At 29.2% G+C, this 19,269-nt stretch overlaps 1 protein-coding gene across 4 annotated transcripts; it reads right to left on the bottom strand.

The window, feature by feature from the left end:
- Positions 1 to 1,523: 1,523 nt before the first annotated feature.
- Positions 1,524 to 19,181, bottom strand: LOC123266480 (mitogen-activated protein kinase kinase kinase 13). Of its 4 annotated transcripts, none has more exons than XM_044730720.1 (7): positions 18,749 to 19,181; positions 17,636 to 18,654; positions 15,135 to 15,341; positions 11,532 to 11,821; positions 4,032 to 5,808; positions 2,407 to 2,697; positions 1,524 to 2,336 (listed from the first exon to the last, which is right to left on the bottom strand). In XM_044730720.1, the coding sequence occupies exons 3-7, from the start codon at positions 15,314 to 15,316 to the stop codon at positions 2,147 to 2,149; spliced, it is 2,730 nt and encodes a 909-aa protein (XP_044586655.1). In that variant the 5' UTR covers positions 15,317 to 15,341; positions 17,636 to 18,654; positions 18,749 to 19,181; the 3' UTR covers positions 1,524 to 2,146. The 4 variants fall into 4 exon arrangements, with proteins under 4 accessions (XP_044586655.1, XP_044586656.1, XP_044586654.1 ...); XM_044730721.1 differs by having other exon boundaries at positions 18,340 to 18,654; XM_044730719.1 differs by having other exon boundaries at positions 15,135 to 15,343; positions 17,638 to 18,580.
- Positions 19,182 to 19,269: the final 88 nt, after the last annotated feature.

The following is a 19,269-nucleotide window of genomic DNA, read 5'->3' as shown; positions in this document are numbered from 1 at the left end:
TTTTTTTTTTATAAATTTACCAGTGATTTGGAGTCATTCGTGTTTGAACGGCCTAAATTTATTCATTCACTATTTTAAAATAAATTATTTTTCGCAAAAATTGTATATTTTTGAAATAATATTTTGAAAAAAAAAAAATCTAAATTTTCAAATTTGATTGACTCCTCGCCATAAAACTAATTAAAAATTTATGTAAATATTTATCCAATAGATCTGTCATTTAATTTCAAGGCTGTGTAAATTAACAAGAATGCATTTTTAAACTCTATTTAAAAAAACTGATTAATCAGCTAGCGAAAAATGTATTTAATGTATGTTAAAAAAATCAAACCGTTTAATAAATTATAATTTTACTTTTAATAAACTCAGGGACTGAGAAGTAAAAGTTTAAAATTTTTTAAATGTTAAATAAATTTTACTTCCTGATAATTTTTATCCTATTTTAATTGTAATTTAAAATTTACAGTAGTATCGCTAAAGTAGTGCTATACTACTTTGCCAATAATTTTAATAAAAAAATTGTAAAAATTTTCAAAAAGGACAAGGAAGAAATAAAAAATCAACTTGAATTAATACAAGTTTTTTTTTACTCATTAATACCACTACAAGTATGGAGCTGCCTAATTTTATTAATTTATTATTTAAAATTGAGAAATTTGTAATTTTAAATATTGTCAAACTTGTACAAGTGCCTATCAAAGATATAACATTTTTTGTTTTAAGGCATTTTTTTTTTCTGAACCAGGTACCCCGTCTATTTTTTTTTTTATTAAAAAATTTTACAACTATTTGGTGTTTTAATTCTGTTTTTACCAACAATTTAATTATTACATTTGCGTATAAATTAGACTGTCAAAAATTGTTTTCACCTCAATAAAGTTTCTTCAATAAAAAATTATTTTTTTTATTAAAAAAACTTCAGCAGTATTTTAATAAAAAAATTTTTCCTAACAGTCTAGTACAAATCCAAAATTTAAAAGGCACTCCGATACACGAATCTCTAACTGTAATTAAAAACAATTATTTATCATTAAAAATTTGTCGTTGATTAATTTAAATACAGCTCCGTATTAATGCTAGTTTATTAATATTGCGAGATACTGATTCATCGGAATCAAATAGTTTCATTCATATTGTTTTATTTTCATATTTAAGTCATTTAATAATTTTTATTAACTACACTAAATAAATGTTTTTTTTTTTTTTTTATATAATTCTACATAATTTTGGGCGGCACAAGTGTAATATAATTATTATAAATCCTTTAAAATGAGTAAACATAAATTGCACAATCACAAATTCAATAAATTTCATTCAATCATAATTCATACTTCTATTTTCTATCCTTACTACAAACAATATAATTTTTATTTAATAGTACCATACATACTTAAATTAAATTTTTTGCGAACATAGATTGAGATCTTAAAACAATTATATACACAGTCATGCAGACAAAAAAAATATTTGTACAAATATATGAGCGTTACAAAGAAACAATGTCGTCACAATTTTTTTTTTATGCACATTTTTCTCTCATTAAATCTTTCTCACGCTATCAGTCACAATTAATTTCATTACTGGACAATAAACAAAAATTAATTAATAATAATATTAAATTATTTTGATGTCAATAATAAATTCTAACTTAAATATACTTTCACAATTTGATTTTACGTAAAGACAAAGTACAATTTTTTTCTATTAATTACAACTATACATTATTACTAATTAATAATATAATTAATTAATTAATTACGTTAATTATAAATTTACAATTAAATAATAAAGTTAATAATAGTAATTCGAGTACTTTATATATACAATTAATTAAATAATACTTATCATTAGCAAGTACATGTAAATTTATCCCAAGTTCGCTAAATAATTAATAATTAATAATTATTAATAGACAATCAGTATCAAATCACTTAATCTCAATAAACTTGTTTTCATTGGCATTGTATGCGAGAATACGTTAACTGTGAATAATATTAAGCGTCTACACATAACTGCAATTAAACAAAAATAATTATTATACATCTTTAGAACATGAAAAATGTTTGGCGACTGACTGAATAATCTACGAGCTCTTAATTTAAAATAAGAGCACCTAATTATTAATAGCAAAAAATATTTAGCTTCTTTAAATGCGATTAGTAGCCTTTTTGTAAGCACGTTGAGCATCTGGATTACTCTCGAGAGTCGACGTGTGACTCGACGGTGGGTGGGAGTACTCGGATGTGTTTTCTTCGTCTGACGCGAGGCACCGGTCTACTAGCGGGTGCTTCGGTCTTCTTTTACGGGATCCTGGCCTAATTGGTTTTCTCCCAAAACTACAAAAAAAAATTAAATTTAATCAATTAATTAAAAAATATATATAAGTTAATAAAAAAAAAAAATTACCTTCGACTTCGTAGAGAAAAATCGAAGCCATAGCTTCCAGAAGCTTCGCCTTCTTCATCAGACCATTCTTCTTCACAAGCTTCATCTTCATCGTCCACATCGTCGTAATCATCATCTTCATTGCTTAATTTTATTAATTTATTATTATCATTCTCATCTTCAGCCACTGACACAGTCTCTTGATTAATTGGAATAGGTATTTCTAAATAATCATTATTTACTGATCCATTTATCGTTATTCTTCCAAAGTCGTGAGGTAAGTTTGTCAAGTCTTCTTGCATTTGGCTATAACTGAAAAAAATTAAAATAAATATAAATATAAAATCCTACACAAATTATTTAATTAAAACTATCAACCTTGCAGTCACTATGTGACTGCTGGAACTTGTGAACTATTAATAATAGTACATTACACCCCTAGGGAAGTCAAGTAAGAAATGTCTCAGATCACATGTAATTGTTGTAACAAACATGTGATCTGAGGCTTTCTTATTTACTTCCCGAGGAGTGTATACTATTTTTTTCTTCGACGGAGGCGTAAAGCGGTAACTTCGTTTAGTGCAGCGGGGCTAAAGTTGACGCTTTACGCCCGGAGGGGAAAAAGAAAATTTTGCTTTATTGAATAATGACTTTTAATAAATTGAACTGTACTTCCTTAACTATTGACATTTATGAAGATATAAGCTCATCTCGATGTTACACTCATCAAGAGCTTTCATTTGAGTACCCACATGCATTTTTGATATATTTTTCATATGTACATATATATAATATATATAAATATATGAAAAAATGATGTGGGTACTCAAATGAAAGGTCTCGATCAATATAATGTCAGGATGAGCTAATATCTTCAAAAATGTCAGTAGTTCATAAGATACAAGGTCATTTCTTAGTTAGAGATATTTTTAAAGATATAAGCTCATCCCGATGTTACACTCATCAAGAGCTTTCATTTGAGTACCCACATACATTTTTGATATATTTTTCATATACAAATATATGTGATATATATAAATATATGAAAAATTGATGTGGATACTCAAATGAAAGGTCTCGATTAGTATAATGTCAGAATGAGCTTATATCTTCAAAAATGTCAGTAGTTCACAAGATACAAGGTCATTTCTTAATTATTGATATTTTTAAAGATATAAGCTCATCCCGATGTTACACTCATCAAGAGCTTTCATTTGAGTACCCACTTGCATTTTGATATATTTGTGATACATACATATATATATAAATATATGAAAAAACGATTTGGGTACTTAAATGAAAGGTTTTGATAAGTGTAACATCGGGATGAGCTTATATCTTTAAAAATGTTAATAGTTCACGAGATACAAGGTCATTTCTTAATTATGTATCTAGAGATAGAGCATTTTCGTATACAGGCTAAATACTTATCACAATAAATTGACTATCAGTGAGAATGATATGAAACGTTGAAAAAACACAAATTTCAATCAAGACCTTTGTAATGACACTAAATTTCACCAAAAAAAAACCGATTCTACCATATTACTATCCCGGACACAAAATTTTTCTGATTCTCTTAATAATATAGATTAATTTTAAAAATAAAAATATCAATTCTTAATTAAAAAAAAAAAAAAAATTACCTATGCATAATAGCGTTATCACAATTGCCATTGTCAATCATCCGATTATCTTTCATAATCTCCGATAATTTTCTTCCCAACGTTTCCAGATGATCTTCACTGTATTCCCTCAGCCTTTCATTACCATTACAAATTTCCGAACTAGAAGCTCTTCTGATCGTATCCTGAAAAATGCACTCAGGCTCTCCAACATTGCCATTGCTGCACTCTCCAATAATCCCGCTATCAAAAGACGTTCTACCATCCGGCAGATCCAAAAATTTATCACACGGAGAGCTGAGCGTCGTCTTGGAATGTCTCGAGCTAGGAGTGCGGGAGAAGCAGGCCACAGAATCTATCGAGTTACTAATCGATATACTCGTAATATCAGTTTGCGTTTGATGATTAACATACTTGACAGACATGTCACCGCTCTTCCTCTCTCGATGCGGTGAAGATCTCAAACTGACCGTGGAGACTCCTCCAGAGCCAACCCGCCGGTGCCGGTATTTCTTCTGCTTAAAACTATTGTTATTGCTGACAGGCGGTACGACGACAGTTTCCGGCTGATTGGTCGCTACATTTATCTGAGTGCAAAGCGTCGCTTTGACAGGAGATTGCAACTGAGACTCCATCGGGGAAGACGGAGTCGTAGGTGTTGTCGAGCTTGATTTCTGGTGTGGGCTTTTCCGTTTTCTTCTCAACTGGTCTCGGGCTTTCATCAGCGGATTCTTTGACTTTTTATGCTCCTTTTCTTTTTTCGAAATAATTTGCTCGCGCTGTTGCAGCTGGGACCAAGCAGTGCTGATTTGTAAATAAAGATTGTTAGTTTTTTCCAATTTTTTTTCATACAACTCCCGAATTTCTTGAGCATGCTTCAACTCGTTGTTGCGCTTTTCCAATAAATCAGACAACTCAGTCTCAAATCTTGACCCAGTGGAGCTATTTCGCTGCATTTCTTCCAAGTGTGATCTAATTTCGCTCTTCCAGGTCTGCTGGGCCTTGAAATACTCGTCAGGCTCGGTACCAAGAACATCTATAGCAGCGATAGCTAGATGCGCTTCGATGTGCTTGAACGAAGGTCGATTTTTTGGCTTCTCAGACCAACAGAGCTTCACCAGCAGTTGGTACCCTTCAGGCCAGCTTTTAGGTATGGGCAAGTGCAGAGAATTATTCCCAACGCCCCAAATTATTGCTGATGAATCAACATCTTTGTACGGAATCTCGCCACTGAGCAGCTCCCAGACAACAACGCCGTAAGACCAGATGTCGACTTTTTCGGAGCACGGCTCGTTGCGGATTATCTCGGGCGCCATCCACGCAACTGTTCCGGCGAAGGTCATCTTGGTGCTGCGGTTGTTCCACTGTCGACTCGTTCCAAAGTCGCTTATCTTCACCGACTCGTCGGGGCCTATCAGCACGTTCGGACTCTTCAGGTCCCGGTGGATTATGTTGTGGCCGTGCAGGTACGCCATTCCAGCGGCGATTTGCTTTGACCAAGCTACCAAACGGTGAGGAGGAATGAATTCTCCTGCTCGCAGCAAGTCGTACAGTGGTCCGTATGGACAGTATTCCATGATGATGCAGTAGCAAGGCGCTTGCGTACATACTCCTCGGAATTTAACGATGTTTGGGTGGTGCAGCTTCCGCAGGTGCTTTATGTCAGTCTCTCGGGGCTCACGGACTTTTTTCACTGCTACTATTTGCTTGTTCAGGATACCGCTGAAGACTGCGCCTTGAGCGCCTGATCCCAGCCATTGGAGATCGCTTATGTTTTCAAATGGTATTTCCCAGTCATCTGTCACAGTAAATTGTATAATTATAATAAAAAATTGAATAAAAAGTTTGGAAAATTCAAAAGTGCACGCCTCATAATCTCATTTTTTACAATAAAATTGATTAAAATAAAATATAAAAAGCAAAATAGTAAAAAACAGAAAACTCTGCCAAGCTATCTGTATGTGATAAGGAAAAGAGCAAGTAGCTGTTTAGTGGACTAGCCGTGAACACCCGCTTTGCTGGGTTACTTTTAATAGAACAGTTATTTGTTAATATTTAAATTTTTTATGATGTTTCAAAAGTTTCTAAAACAATCCGAGATATTTTCGACCGATAAAAATATTGGTATATACATTTTGAAGCTTTCTAATTTATTCGGAGTTACTCTAGATCATTCTAGAATTTTCTAAATCACTCTCATTCAATCAAAATCTAAACGTAGATTTTAAAACTTCCCACATTATTCTAGAAATTTCTGGATCATTTTAGAATTTTATAGAGCATTCTCATTCGATCAGAACCTAAACGTCGATTTTAAAACTTCCCAGATCATTCTAGAAATTTCTGGAACATTCTCATTCGATCAGAGTCTAAACGTAGATTTTAGAACTTCCTATATCATTCTAAACTTTTCCAGATCACTCTAGACATTTCTGAATCATTCTAGAATATACTAGAACATATTCATTCGATCAGAATCTAAAAGTAGATTTTAGAACTTCCCGATCATTCTAGAATTTTCTAAAACATTCTTATTCGATCAGAATCTAAACCTAGATTTTAGAACTTCCCACATTATTTTAGAATTTTCTAGAATATCCTCATTTGATCAGAATCTAAACATAGATTTTAGATCTTACCAGATCTTTCTAGAAATTTCTAGATCATTCCAGACATTTCTGGTTCAATCGACAATTTTCTAGAACATTTTCATTCGATCAGAATCTAAACGTAGACTTCAGAAATCCCTCTATCATTCTAGAATTTTCTAGACCATTCTCATTCAATCAGTATCCAAACGTAGATTTAAGAACTTCTAAGATCATTTTAGAATTTTCTAGAACATTCTCATCTGATCAGAATCTAAACGTAGATTTTAGATCTTACCAGATCTTTCTATAAATTTCTAGATCATTCCAGAAATTTGTAGAACAATCTAGACCATTTTAGACCAATGATAGTCTCACATTTTTAAAGTTAACATCTTTCAACCCCCCGTATCTTTTACACCCTTATAATTATCAACTTGCAACCACCATAGTGCATGATGGGAACCTTGTACCTATTGCCACATGTATTGTAGGTGCTTCTCGTCAGCGATGCGTAGTTTTGGCTGCAAAGTGAAATATGAAGACCTCCAATTAAGGAAATTTGTATTTTTTTCAAGGAGATAGAACGTAGAAAGAATACTGAAGTATAATATCTGAAAGATATAGGTGAAATATCCAAAGGAGATACTACCAAAGAAGATAAATACATTCAAAGTGACCTTTAAGTGTCTAGTTAATTATGAAATAATAAATTCTATGAATATATAGATTAGGGTGGCGCAAAAAAAACAACTATTTTTTTTTTTGAGTTTCGAGTGAAAAAATGTTAGTTTTTGATGTTTTAAGAGCTCTCTCCAAAGGACAGCTTAAAAAAAAATTTTTAAGATGTCACTCCAAATTTTTAACTTCCCGCTAAGAAAATCGAAGATTTTCAAAAATCGGGAAGTTATTGTTTTCACCCCGTTTTACAAAAATCGAGTTTTCATCAGATCTCGACGTTTGAAGATCACAGGAAGCTTCCCTGACTCTTCCCGCGAGGTTGTCACGATGTCTGTATGTGTGTGTGTGTGTGTGTGTGTGTGTGTGTGTGTGTGTGTGTGTGTGTGTGTGTGTGTGTGTGTGTGTGTGTGTGTGTGTGTGTGTGTGTGTGTGTGTGTGTGTGTGTGTGTGAAAGTATGTAAACCGCTTATAACTTTTGAACGGCGTGACCGATTTCATCGCGGTTGGTGCCTTTCGAAAGGGCTTGACCAAACTTAGATTTTGAATAACATTTGGACCGATTTGGGCCAGTAGATTTTGACAAACCTCAAAAAAACTACAAAAAAAATTTTTTTCAAATGTGGTTTTTTTGGAATAACTTTTAAACGGCTTGATGGTTCAATTCCAAAAACTAATCAGCTTTTAACCTCAAAAAACCACGTCGATCGCCACCAGTCCGGTCAAAATCGGTTGATTCGTTCGAGAGATATTGTGAACGAAAGAAAACCGAAAAAAGTGTTTTTTCGGAATAACTCCGAAATTCCTAGCGCGATCAATTAAAAATTTAAGATTCTTTGTGAGGCTTGAAAAACTGTGTCGAATGCTGCCAACCGCGTGAAAATCGGTTTATTCATTCAAAAGTTATTGCGGTTTAAAAATTCAGAAAATAGTGTCTTATCAAATCTCCATCAGACTTTTGAGCTCGAAGAGCTCAAAAGCATAGGAAAGCAATCTTTTTGAGCTCGGAGAGCTCAAAATAACCCATAAATTGTATTTTTAAGCTCGAAGAGCTCAAAAACGTCATTGGTGCAATTTTAAGCGCCTAAGTATGGAATTAGCGGGAAGTTGCAGGGATGGCCTTCAGGGTCAACCGTTTTTCTAATTTTTTTAAAATTCAAAAATCGTCAAAAATCGAATTTTTTTTTTTTTTATTTTTTTTCTCGTTACGGTATAATTTTATAGACTAAAAAAAAATAAGTTTCTGAAAATTTCAGTTCAAAATTTGAATTTTGAAAGGTCGCTCATAATTTTCTTCAATTTATTAGTGCATTAGTTTAGATTTTTTCGAGCGACCTTTTACTATTCAAATTAAAATTCCATGCATTTTTTTTTTTTTTATTTACTACAATAATCGATAAAAATACATTACGAGATGAACTAAAAATCAAGCACAACATAGAAAATATAATTTTTTTTTAATTTAATAATTTTATTTAATCAACTGCCAGGCGTGGGTTCTAATCCCAAGCTGGTCTTAGAAACCAGCTTGGTTGAGATTTGACCTTGCCGCGTAGGTTAAGATTTTTTCAAACCAAAAAGACCCTAACGTACCACTCCCAACACTTAAAGTCGGCGATATGACTAATTAAAGAAAAAAAAAAAAAATTATGAGCGACCTTTCAAAATTTAAATTATGAACTGAAACTTTCAGAAACTTACTTTTTTTTTTGGTCTATAAAATTATACCGTAACGAGAAAGAAAATTAAAAAAAAAAATTTGATTTTTGACGATTTTTGAAATTTAAAAAAATTTGGAGTGACCTCTTAAAAATTTTTCTTAAGCTGTCCTTTGGTGAAGGCTCTTAAAACATCAAAAACTAACATTTTTTTACTCGAGACTTAAAAAAAAAAAATAGTCGGTTTTTTTGCGCCACCCTAATATAGATGTTAAATATTTTCTTTCAAAAATATATTAGATTTAAGGAGGTCCTTTCGCCGCCAATGTAAAATAAAAAATATTAGATTATGAGTAAATTTAATTTTTTTCTAATAGTTAAGATCCTTATTTATCTTATAGTGAGGTTTAAATTATACTTTACCGGACAAATTTTTGAAAAAATAAAATTTTTAAATGTTAGTATTTGTTCAGTCTTACGAGAAAATCAGACGTTTGCAGTATTTCTCGAATTATACTATCAGTCATGGATTAGATGAAGTAAAAAAAAACTAAAAATCAGATTTTCGAAATATTCAGGTTTCTTTTTTTGCAATAAAATATATCAGTTACCGAGATATTTATTGAGAAATTAATATTTAAAAATCACAAAAAATTCTCAAGTTACCTACAATAAAATGGAGTCAAAAGATTTGGCAACGTTGCGTAGCGCGCGAGCTTCAGACCATTCAATAAATTCAAACTAAACTTTAACGTGCTTATGTTTTTCATGCATATTCATTAGTTAATTTATTGTTAACAAATTTTCATAATTCATAATTGAAAAATAAAACAATAATTAAAGAATACTAGCATTCCTGCCATGAGACATTAGAATGTTATGGTTTTGTGACTAAACATTTTTAATTAATTTATTTATTTACACTGACTGCAAAAAGTTAAACACGGTTAAGGTTATATTGTGCAAATAAAAATGTAAACAACCGAAATAAAGCGTTGCCAAATCACGGATAGGTTACTAAACAGCTGATTTACAACAGTCAAATTAATTTTTGTATTTAACTATTGCACGACTCATGATGCGAAGCATCAGAGAGTGCTTTACGATCGAAAAATTTTTTTCGCCTCATTTTGGCGGCTATTTTTATTATTATAGCCTTGTTAGTTCACGGAATCAAGATATTTTGCATACTATTGTCGAGATAATTTAATGGAGATTAATTTCATACTTTTTAAAAATTGATTTACTGCAATAGAATTGGAAAAAAACACCAAAATAGGTCAAAAAATTTTCCTGTCCGTCATGTGTGAAACCCGGAAACACTGTAACTTGTGAAAAAATCCATTATTTGAGTTAAATTTTTTTTAAAAAAATTCTAATCGACGATTGTAGGTCACTGAATGCGAATGATTAATTAATTCAGTGTCGTTTAATTGCAATTAATAAAAAACGAAAACTACAAGACTGTATATCTATATATATCCATGTAAAATTAACATGGATGGTGATATATCTATATCTATAGATATTATGTACATTTTATTCCACCAGGGGCGCTTGTGCAGTACCTTCCTACTACAGCTGTTTTTTCGGCAATTAATTTTGAACGACTTAAGTTTTTTTTTTTTTTTTTTTTTTTTTTTTTTAATATTTCATAATTAAATGAGCATTATGAGTCGTGCACTTTTGGATTTTCCAAACTTTTTTTTTTTTTTTAATTTTCAAAATTTCAACGATTAATGCCTCATATACTAGTTATTTTTTAATTTTAGGAATTTTTATGGGTTTTGTATTTTAATTTATTGAAAATTTACTATTACAGTTGTTATGACTCAACTGGAGCGAAAGGACTTCCTTAAGAAAAAATGTATAAGAGTTTGTTAACATCAAACTGTACAACCGGTACCATATAAATAATAAAAAACAGAAAACTCTGCTATGGTTTAGTGATGCCATAATTCTAAGGTGAAGAAAAAAATACTATAATAAAATGTATAGATAGATTTACAAAAAAATTCAGTCATATATTAGTTTTTTATAAATAATAATTTAACAACAGTGAGTTGAACGCTCATATTAATTGAGAAAGTCCTAAGTGTGTTACTTTAGATAATAAAAAAAAATTATTCCGGTACGATCATTTTTTTGATCAATTTCTCTGCTACATACACCAATCCATAAACACAGACACACGGACGTCCAGAAAAAACTATTTTTAATGTTATTATTTACTATGTTAATTTAAACAAAATAATTGTTATTGAAATATATTTTATGTGCCTGACAAATTATTTGACTTGATATTAGTACACTCAGATTAATCAATTTCAGTTTCAAGAAAACTGCTTTTTTTTAAATGTCGAGAGTAGAGTACTACCTCAACACTTCGCTTATGAGGCGTGCAATTATATAAATAATAAATTTAATGAATAAAATACATAAAACTGAAGCTTGCCGACGTAAATGCACTAATAGTTTATCAAGTTTTTTACGAATGAAATTTTTTTTTTTAATTTTTTTGTAATAATTATTTCAATAAAAAAAATTCTAAAAATTTTTAAATGTTGACTAACTTAATTTTCATATAAAATACATACCCGAAGAACCTTTTATTTTCTCAGCCACAGTAGCTTTTGACAAAAAAGTCCAGAACGGCCGCATGCATCCAAAGATACCATCCAAAAAACTAGCTCTAGGTGTCTCTGGACTGTCATCTAGCTCCGGTTTAGTTTCATTCTCACCGGTATTGTCCAACTTCTCATCAGACTGAGTGTGTAGTGCTGTTTCTGGCTTAGTCAACTGCCCGTCCTTTAGCACTCCGGATGCCAGACTCGCGTTGACAGGTATCCTGTGCAGCTTTCCAAGTCCTTCTTCGATACATAGCATGCTGGAATGTAAATCTAATTAGCAAAAATAATCGCTCTTTCTCTTTCACACATATATCAATATATTTTATACATACAAATAAAGTTATATAAAATATTTATGCAAAAAAAAATTTACCCAGGTGTTACTTTGCTTACTGAAGCTGGACTAGATAAATCATCTTTTTTTATAAAAAATCTTGTAAATACCATCTTAATTTTACGAACATACACTGATTATTATCAATCATCAATTATTAGTATTAATATTATTTGTTTTTGTTTAAAAAAAAATTTATTAAGTGATTGTGATTGTTAGGCATAAATAATGACATATTAAGTGCAACAAATCAAAATCAAACTCGAGTAACAAACACACCACGTTTTTTTTTTTCTTATCATCAACTTGATTGAAAATATATGATAAATATTTAATACAAAAATGTTTTAGCAAAGCACTTTATCACAGTTTAGTTTTTATTACTCTATTTGTCACACATTTGTTATTAAATTAAACTATCCATATTAATTAACGAATAATGATGATCCTCTTTTTTTAATTTCATCAGATCATGTTTTTTCCTCTTTACGACGTATATTAAAATTGTTTTTGAGCTATTATCGTTACGTATCAGTCTTTTTAATTGTACTTTTAAGAGATCACATAGTAACCACGTATGTGTCGATAATATACACGTGTATGTATACGTCCACTATTTACACAAACGTCAGTGTGTGCGCACCCACCACGCACTTGTTACTGTGGTGTGATGTTGATATATAAATATACATACAAAGGTATGTCCATATCTGTGTGCTGTATTTGTATATATATTAATTAATAAAACGATTGGAGTGCCGATTGATATGGAAGCCTTCGAGGAATGCAAATACAAATAAAATAATATAATTCACTCTGACTGAAGCTGAGAATAAAAAATTTGTGAGTTGGACCTCGAGTGGAAATTATTTGAATACTTTTAGTTCTGATTTTTGGCTGTAGATGTCATGACAGTTGTTGTTGTTTTTTGGATAGTGAAACTAGCAGACAGTAAACAATTTTTTTGTTTTTTTATTAATTAAATTGAAATTTTAAAAATAATTAAAAAAAATTGCAAGTATAATTTTTAAAATTTTTGACGTGAAACTTTTTCATGAAATTAAAGTTAGCAGTCATTTCACCATTTTTTAATTTTTTTTTAAAAACAAATTTTTTCTAAAAAATTGCATTTTTAATTTTTTTTAATTTCTACATGTCAATTTTTTTCTCATTTTTTTTCTGCCATAATTGACTTGTTACAAAAATAATAAAAACTATCAAATATCATGACATTAAGTTTAGCTGTCACTTGACAATTTTTTAATTTTCTTTAACAAGAAAATTTGTTCCAAAAAATTATTTTAAAAAAATTGCATTTTTAATAATTTTTTTTTTGCCATAATTTATTTATTAAAGAAAATTTAAAAAATTGTGAAGTGACAGCTAAATTTAATGTCATTCAAATATCTGCTAAATTAATTTTCATAATTTTTTCTTTTAATTTTTTTGTAATTATTTTTTCCATAAAAAAAATTATAAAAATTTTCATGACACTGAAGTTGACAGACAGAATTTTTTTTTTTTTTTTATAATTTTATAATAATAAAATTTTTATGAAAAAATTTTATTAAAAACTTTCACAAGTAAAAATAAATTATTAGTGAAAATTTTTAGAAGAATTTTTTTCAGTGTAATTGATTTGTTATAAAAATTAAAAAAATTGACAGCTGTCAACTGACTTGAGTATCTTAAATTTGCAAATGTCGGCTCATTTAATTTTCATTATTTTTTTTCTTCTGATGAATTGTGATTAGAAAATTTAAATAAAAAATTGTTTATATTATCTAAAAAATAAAACATTTTTTAAATAAAACAATTTTTCAAAAACTAAGATTATGATTCTTTGGAAGTAACAGAAGACTCAAGCTCTTAGACAACTGTGATCTTCCTCCAATTATTATTATAGATGGAAATGTAATACCCTATGTTAATACAACCAAGCATTTGGGAATTCACCTAACCAGAAATCTTTCTTGGGATGTCCATGTTGCCCATACTACTCGTAAAGTCTACGCTACGTTAAATTGCCTGAAATATAGGAGAAATATTCTCTCTACGTCCACTCGCAAGCTCTTAGTCATCTCCACTATCATCCCAATTATTGAATATTGTTCATTAGTCTTTCTTGATTCACCAAAAAAGTTGCCTACAAACGTAGACTAAAAGTAGACTACAAACTGCAGCGTCTCGTAAATAACACTATCAGATTCATATTCAATCTTAGACGTGATGAACATATCACTCCTTACAGGCATAAATTAAATTGACACAATTAAATCCAAAAGACTTTACGCTTTAGCTTGCTTTATGTTCAAGCTTTTAAACTCGGGTGAACCCAAGTTCCTTAGGAGTCTTTTTATAGAAGAACCATCTGATATCAGAAGATCTGACAGAATTGCAGCGAAATTTAATAACATTCTTTTCAAAATGCCAAATTTCTCGACTACAATCTACGAGCATTCATTTGTAATCTCTGCAATTCGAATCTGGAAAGAGCTACCCACTGAAGTCATAGAATCACTCAGCCTAGACTCCTTCAAAAATAAAGCTTTTGAATTTTTTGTGAAACTAGAACGAGAAAATGTACTATAAATGTCAAACAGGCCATTTAAAAATTTAAAATAAAAAATTTACATTCTAAATTACTAAAGTATCTAATATGTTACCATTGAAAAAATTAGCTTTCAAATATTGCTCATTGATTCTATTGTTGTTCTCATTCTTATAAATAGTACAGTACTATTGAATTTTGCAACTATGTTATTAAATCATTCAAAATTATTAACTTCCTTAAAATATGATGATGTTAGTCTTATATATTTAATATTGTTATACGTGTACTTTATTATAAAAATTATGTATATTATTGTCATTCGGCTAGTTTGCCTTGACATAAAAATTGAATAAATAAATAAATAAATAAATAAAATTTTTTTATTTAAAAAACAAAAAAATTAAAATTATTTCTTATTAGATAAAAAAAATAATTTAGAAACATAAATAAAAATTTTAACGATCATTTTTAAGATTTTAATGGCAGTGTTTTTAGTATGAGTAAAATTATAAATGATTTTAGACCCGCTTTGGCCATAAAAATATTCTGAGTGTAAAAATAAAAAATTTCTGAAGTACTTAAAGTTTGTGAGAGTCATAAAAAATAAAACAAAGATTCGATTATTAAGTCAACACTAAAAAAAATTGTCTTGACAAATAATAACTAAACGTAAAATCAATACCCATTAGTAAATATATGACTTCCACTGTGGGGAGTTGATAACGCCAAAGGATTGACAATAATCCCCGATGACGATGGTATAGGTGACGATGAAGAAGATCTTGATTTACGTTTTAGGTGAAATTCAAAGCCATAATTGTCATGTGTACGGTTCAGCTCCGTTTCTGACCCTGGAGTCCTCATTTTTTAGGTTTTACGAATTCTTGGTTTCTGAAAACATCATTATCATTAATATTGATATCGAAATCAATATTATTTTATTTATAATCATAATAATAATTTATTTATTTATTAAACTTTTGAATGTTTAACCTTAAGTAGTATTAAAATTTTAAATGTGTAATATCAAACAATTTCTGTAAACTTCTTCGATTTACCAAATTTTATATAATATTTTATTGCATTGCTATTGATTCTGATAAACTTATTGGTAAACAAATATATTATTAACTAACCATTAATTAATAAATACTAAGTGGGGTATATTCTACCTAACACAGTAATGTTGCCTAATTTTTTAGTTGATCATTTAATTAATTTATCGCTTAAATAATGTTGTTACTTTGTTATAAGTATAGATTTAATGTTTTGATAAATATGAATGAAAATTAAGTTAGCTGACGACTAAAAATTTTTAGAATTTTTTTTTTATTGAAAAAATTATTATAAAAAAATAAAAAAAAATTTCATTTTTAAAAAACTTGAAAAGCTGAAAGTGCAATTTTTTAAAAATATTTTTTTGTTCTAATTTAATTATTCAAAAAAAATCAAAAAATTAAAAACGTCGGCTACCTTTATTATTATTAAATATGATGTCTACAAGACTGTTAGCTACATGCGCCATTTAGATTAACTTATGCATTTTTTTGCAACCCTGTTATTGGCCCTTAGGCTGTTGGGATGTATATAAAGAAAATAAATAAATTTAAATTCAAAATTTTGGAGTAAATATCAAAGATATGAAGAAATCATATAATATCAGATCTTTTTTATAGAGAATTTAATTTTCTACAAAAAAGGTAATCAACTTTGCTCTATATATCTTCCCTTTTCCAGAATTTGTATTTAAAATTCAAAAATAAAATTTCAGAATTTATTCGTGAATTCCAAAAGTTCAAAGTGCCGAATTTAGCTAAAATATTAGATACAAAAAAATGATAATGAACCTTTTTTATAAAAAATTAATTTTTCTACAAAAAAATTCATCAATTTTATTTTAGCTTTATTAACTCTTAAGTCTGAATTTTGAAAATAAAAATTTAAGTATTCAAAATAATCATTTAAAAAAATATTATTTTCTAAATAATAAATTAGAAAAATAGTTATGCAACTCTTATATCGACATTAGACCTTAAATATTTTTAATCTTAAAACGTTTCGACTAGATCTAAAAAATATTTGGGACAGGTATAAAGAGCTGAGGGTCTCAAGCCTGAAGAAGAATGCAAGTACAAAGATAAAAAAAGTAGAAGAGTAACTAAGAAAGGAAAAATTAAAAACCTGCGCCTTAGGGCAGTGAGTCATCCTCTCACTCCTCACTATATTATTATTAAGTTCAATATGTATATATTGTATACATAAGTACACAATATAAGACCATAACTTGATAATTAGATATGCCTTTAAAATTATAAACATCAACTATCTTATCTGTTTTTTCATTTTAACTGATAAACTATTAATAGTTTTTCTATTTAAACAATTCACGATTCTGAAGATGAAATGTCATTTTTAAATTCTAACACGTGTGCTCATGGGAGTACAGATTCAGGCATTGAAATCACTCAATCATCACAATGATCATAATAAATTCATACCATCTTTTTTACACACTTTTTACAACTTTGTTCATTGCATTTTTCTACAAAGTTTTTTTTTATAATTACAAAAATATTTTTTAATAAATATTTATTAATTACAAAAATAATAACATACAAAATTTAATAATTATAAATTTTTTTAATAAGTTTTTATGTATAATTTTAAGTATATTTTTTTTGGAGTTATTTAACATGCCCTTGGTAATTTTTTTTTTTCTCAGAGAAAGGGACATTGGATGCGAGAAAAAAAGATGAAAAAAGAGAAAGCAGTAAGGTGTAGGGACAAGAGAGACAAGTGATTATAAAATTCAGAAACCATCAGGCTCGTAGCAATATTTCAATGAACCCATTTTTATAAAAATTGCATTTTAAATTTTAATTATTTCACCATAATAATATTCAACAAATAGTATCATTAAAAAAAAAAAATAAATAAATAAAATAAAATAAAAAATTTTTCTAAAAATATTTGGCAATTAAAATTATAAAAAATTTTCATATAATTATTTTTGTAATTTTTACAAAATTATTATTAAAATAATTTTTAAAATTACATTAATAATTTTATAAAGTTTAGTACAATTAAAAAAAATTATTACAATAATTTATTATTATTAATAAAAAAAAATTTCGATATTATAATTATAATTAAATAAATTGATAATCAAGTGAATAAAATCTTACTTTAATTAAATGGTCTCCAAAATAAATCTCGAACAAAACAAACCATTGCAATCGCTTGCAAGTCAAACAAAAAAAGTACTTGACTAAAAAAAACAATATTGACAGTTTAAAAATTGATAACATAAAAAAGTCCACACTTTGCAATGCATCATCCGGCACACAAATAAAAAAACTCTTAATCCTGAGTATTATAGATCCCACTGACAATTATCAATATCAATAACAAAGTCGAGTATTAAAATCCTGCAAGCAAATTTTTAAAATAAAAAAAGTTTTACCCGACGCTTGAAGCTTAATTAGCTAATCACTTTCGGATAACAAAAGTTTTTTTCACAGTAACATTGATAATAACAATTAAAAAACATATTAAATCGCGAGTGCGCGTTCGTGGTTGCTACAACATGGCGTGTCGAGTAAAATTCCCAGGCACCAGAGTAGAGAGCTCGATCAGGGACTCCGCCGCGTCTAGGTAAATAATTGATCCTTTTACTCCTTGCAGTTTCGCATTTAAATCACTCAATGGATCATTTAAACACTTGCGAGCTTTAATTTTAAAAATAAAAATCTTTACCAATAATTTTTAACAATAATACAACAATAGCAGAGCTTTGTTATTAAATTGTATTATAAATATGAAGACGGTGGAGTACGAGCGGAGCACTATACTACAATACTGTACATATAATACTTGTATGAATAGTTACTTGGATGCGCGTGTGTGTGTATCCTGTACCACTGACTGTCAGTGTCAGTGAGAGCGACGGTGTGTTCCCACCCTTGTCTGGACAGTGGGGTCACTGTCTACGTATCCTCTTCTCAACCTCAGCCAAACGTTTTCCAGCATAATATAAGGGTAAGGGTGGCCTGAGCGATCGTAGTGCTGGTGGTGGTATCGACCAGGCGTGGGGGTGGATAAATCGTATTAAGGTGGGAGCAAATACCGCTAGACGAAGACAAAAAATCCAGGAACGTATATAATATTATTTTGTTTATATTTCTTCTACTGAAAATATTTACCTGAAAAAAAAAAAAAAAAAAAAAAAAAATAATAATAATTCCATTTAATTATAAGTGCAATTTTTTATAAATTAATAATAAAAAAATTTTTCACCAGATTTTTGGAGTTTTAAAAAGGATCAGCTTCAAGGTCAGGATCCAGCGCCAAGAAGTCTGACCCAAGTTCTAAGAAGTCGTTACTCCTTGCGTCACTCAATGGCTTTTGGTATATATATTTAGTATTATGTATACATCGGTGATTGAGTTTTTGGGGTGTGGAGCAGAGGGTCGATTCTGTTGTGACGTCACAGAGAAACTTCCTGACTCCGCAGTGTCTCGCTAAGAATAAATGCGCGGTGTGCAAGAATATACGGATTTAAGTATATCATATGTATGATGGATAATATAAGTAGATTGCAAATAAAATTAAAAGTTACGGTCGATAGAGTGTAAGTCCCAGGGTGGCGACGACAATACTGATGTTAACTATGCCTATTTATAATTTTACTCTATTTTTTTTTTTTTTTGTAAATAATAAATCTTAAGATGAAAATAAAGTTAGCCGACATCTAAAAATTTATATGATTTTTTTTACTAAAGAATTTTTACAATAAAATTAAAAAAAAATTTTTTCAT

This window comes from Cotesia glomerata, linkage group LG6 (assembly GCF_020080835.1).
Source record: "Cotesia glomerata isolate CgM1 linkage group LG6, MPM_Cglom_v2.3, whole genome shotgun sequence".
In the NCBI taxonomy this organism is placed as follows: Eukaryota; Metazoa; Arthropoda; class Insecta; order Hymenoptera; family Braconidae; genus Cotesia; species Cotesia glomerata.
The sequence above is the reverse complement of the archived record's forward strand: the minus strand, read 5'-3'. Positions and strand labels throughout refer to the sequence as shown.

Excerpts from the sequence above, each read along its gene's own strand:
- LOC123266480 (XM_044730720.1), bottom strand. The coding sequence starts at position 15,316 with ATGAGGACTCCAGGGTCAGAAACGGAGCTGAACCGTACACATGACAAT. Across the intron at positions 5,809-11,531 it reads GAAAATAAAAGGTTCTTCGG|ATGACTGGGAAATACCATTT; the intron begins GTATGTATTTTA and ends TTACTGTGACAG. Across the intron at positions 2,337-2,406 it reads TTTTCTCTACGAAGTCGAAG|TTTTGGGAGAAAACCAATTA; the intron begins GTAATTTTTTTT and ends TTTTTTTTGTAG.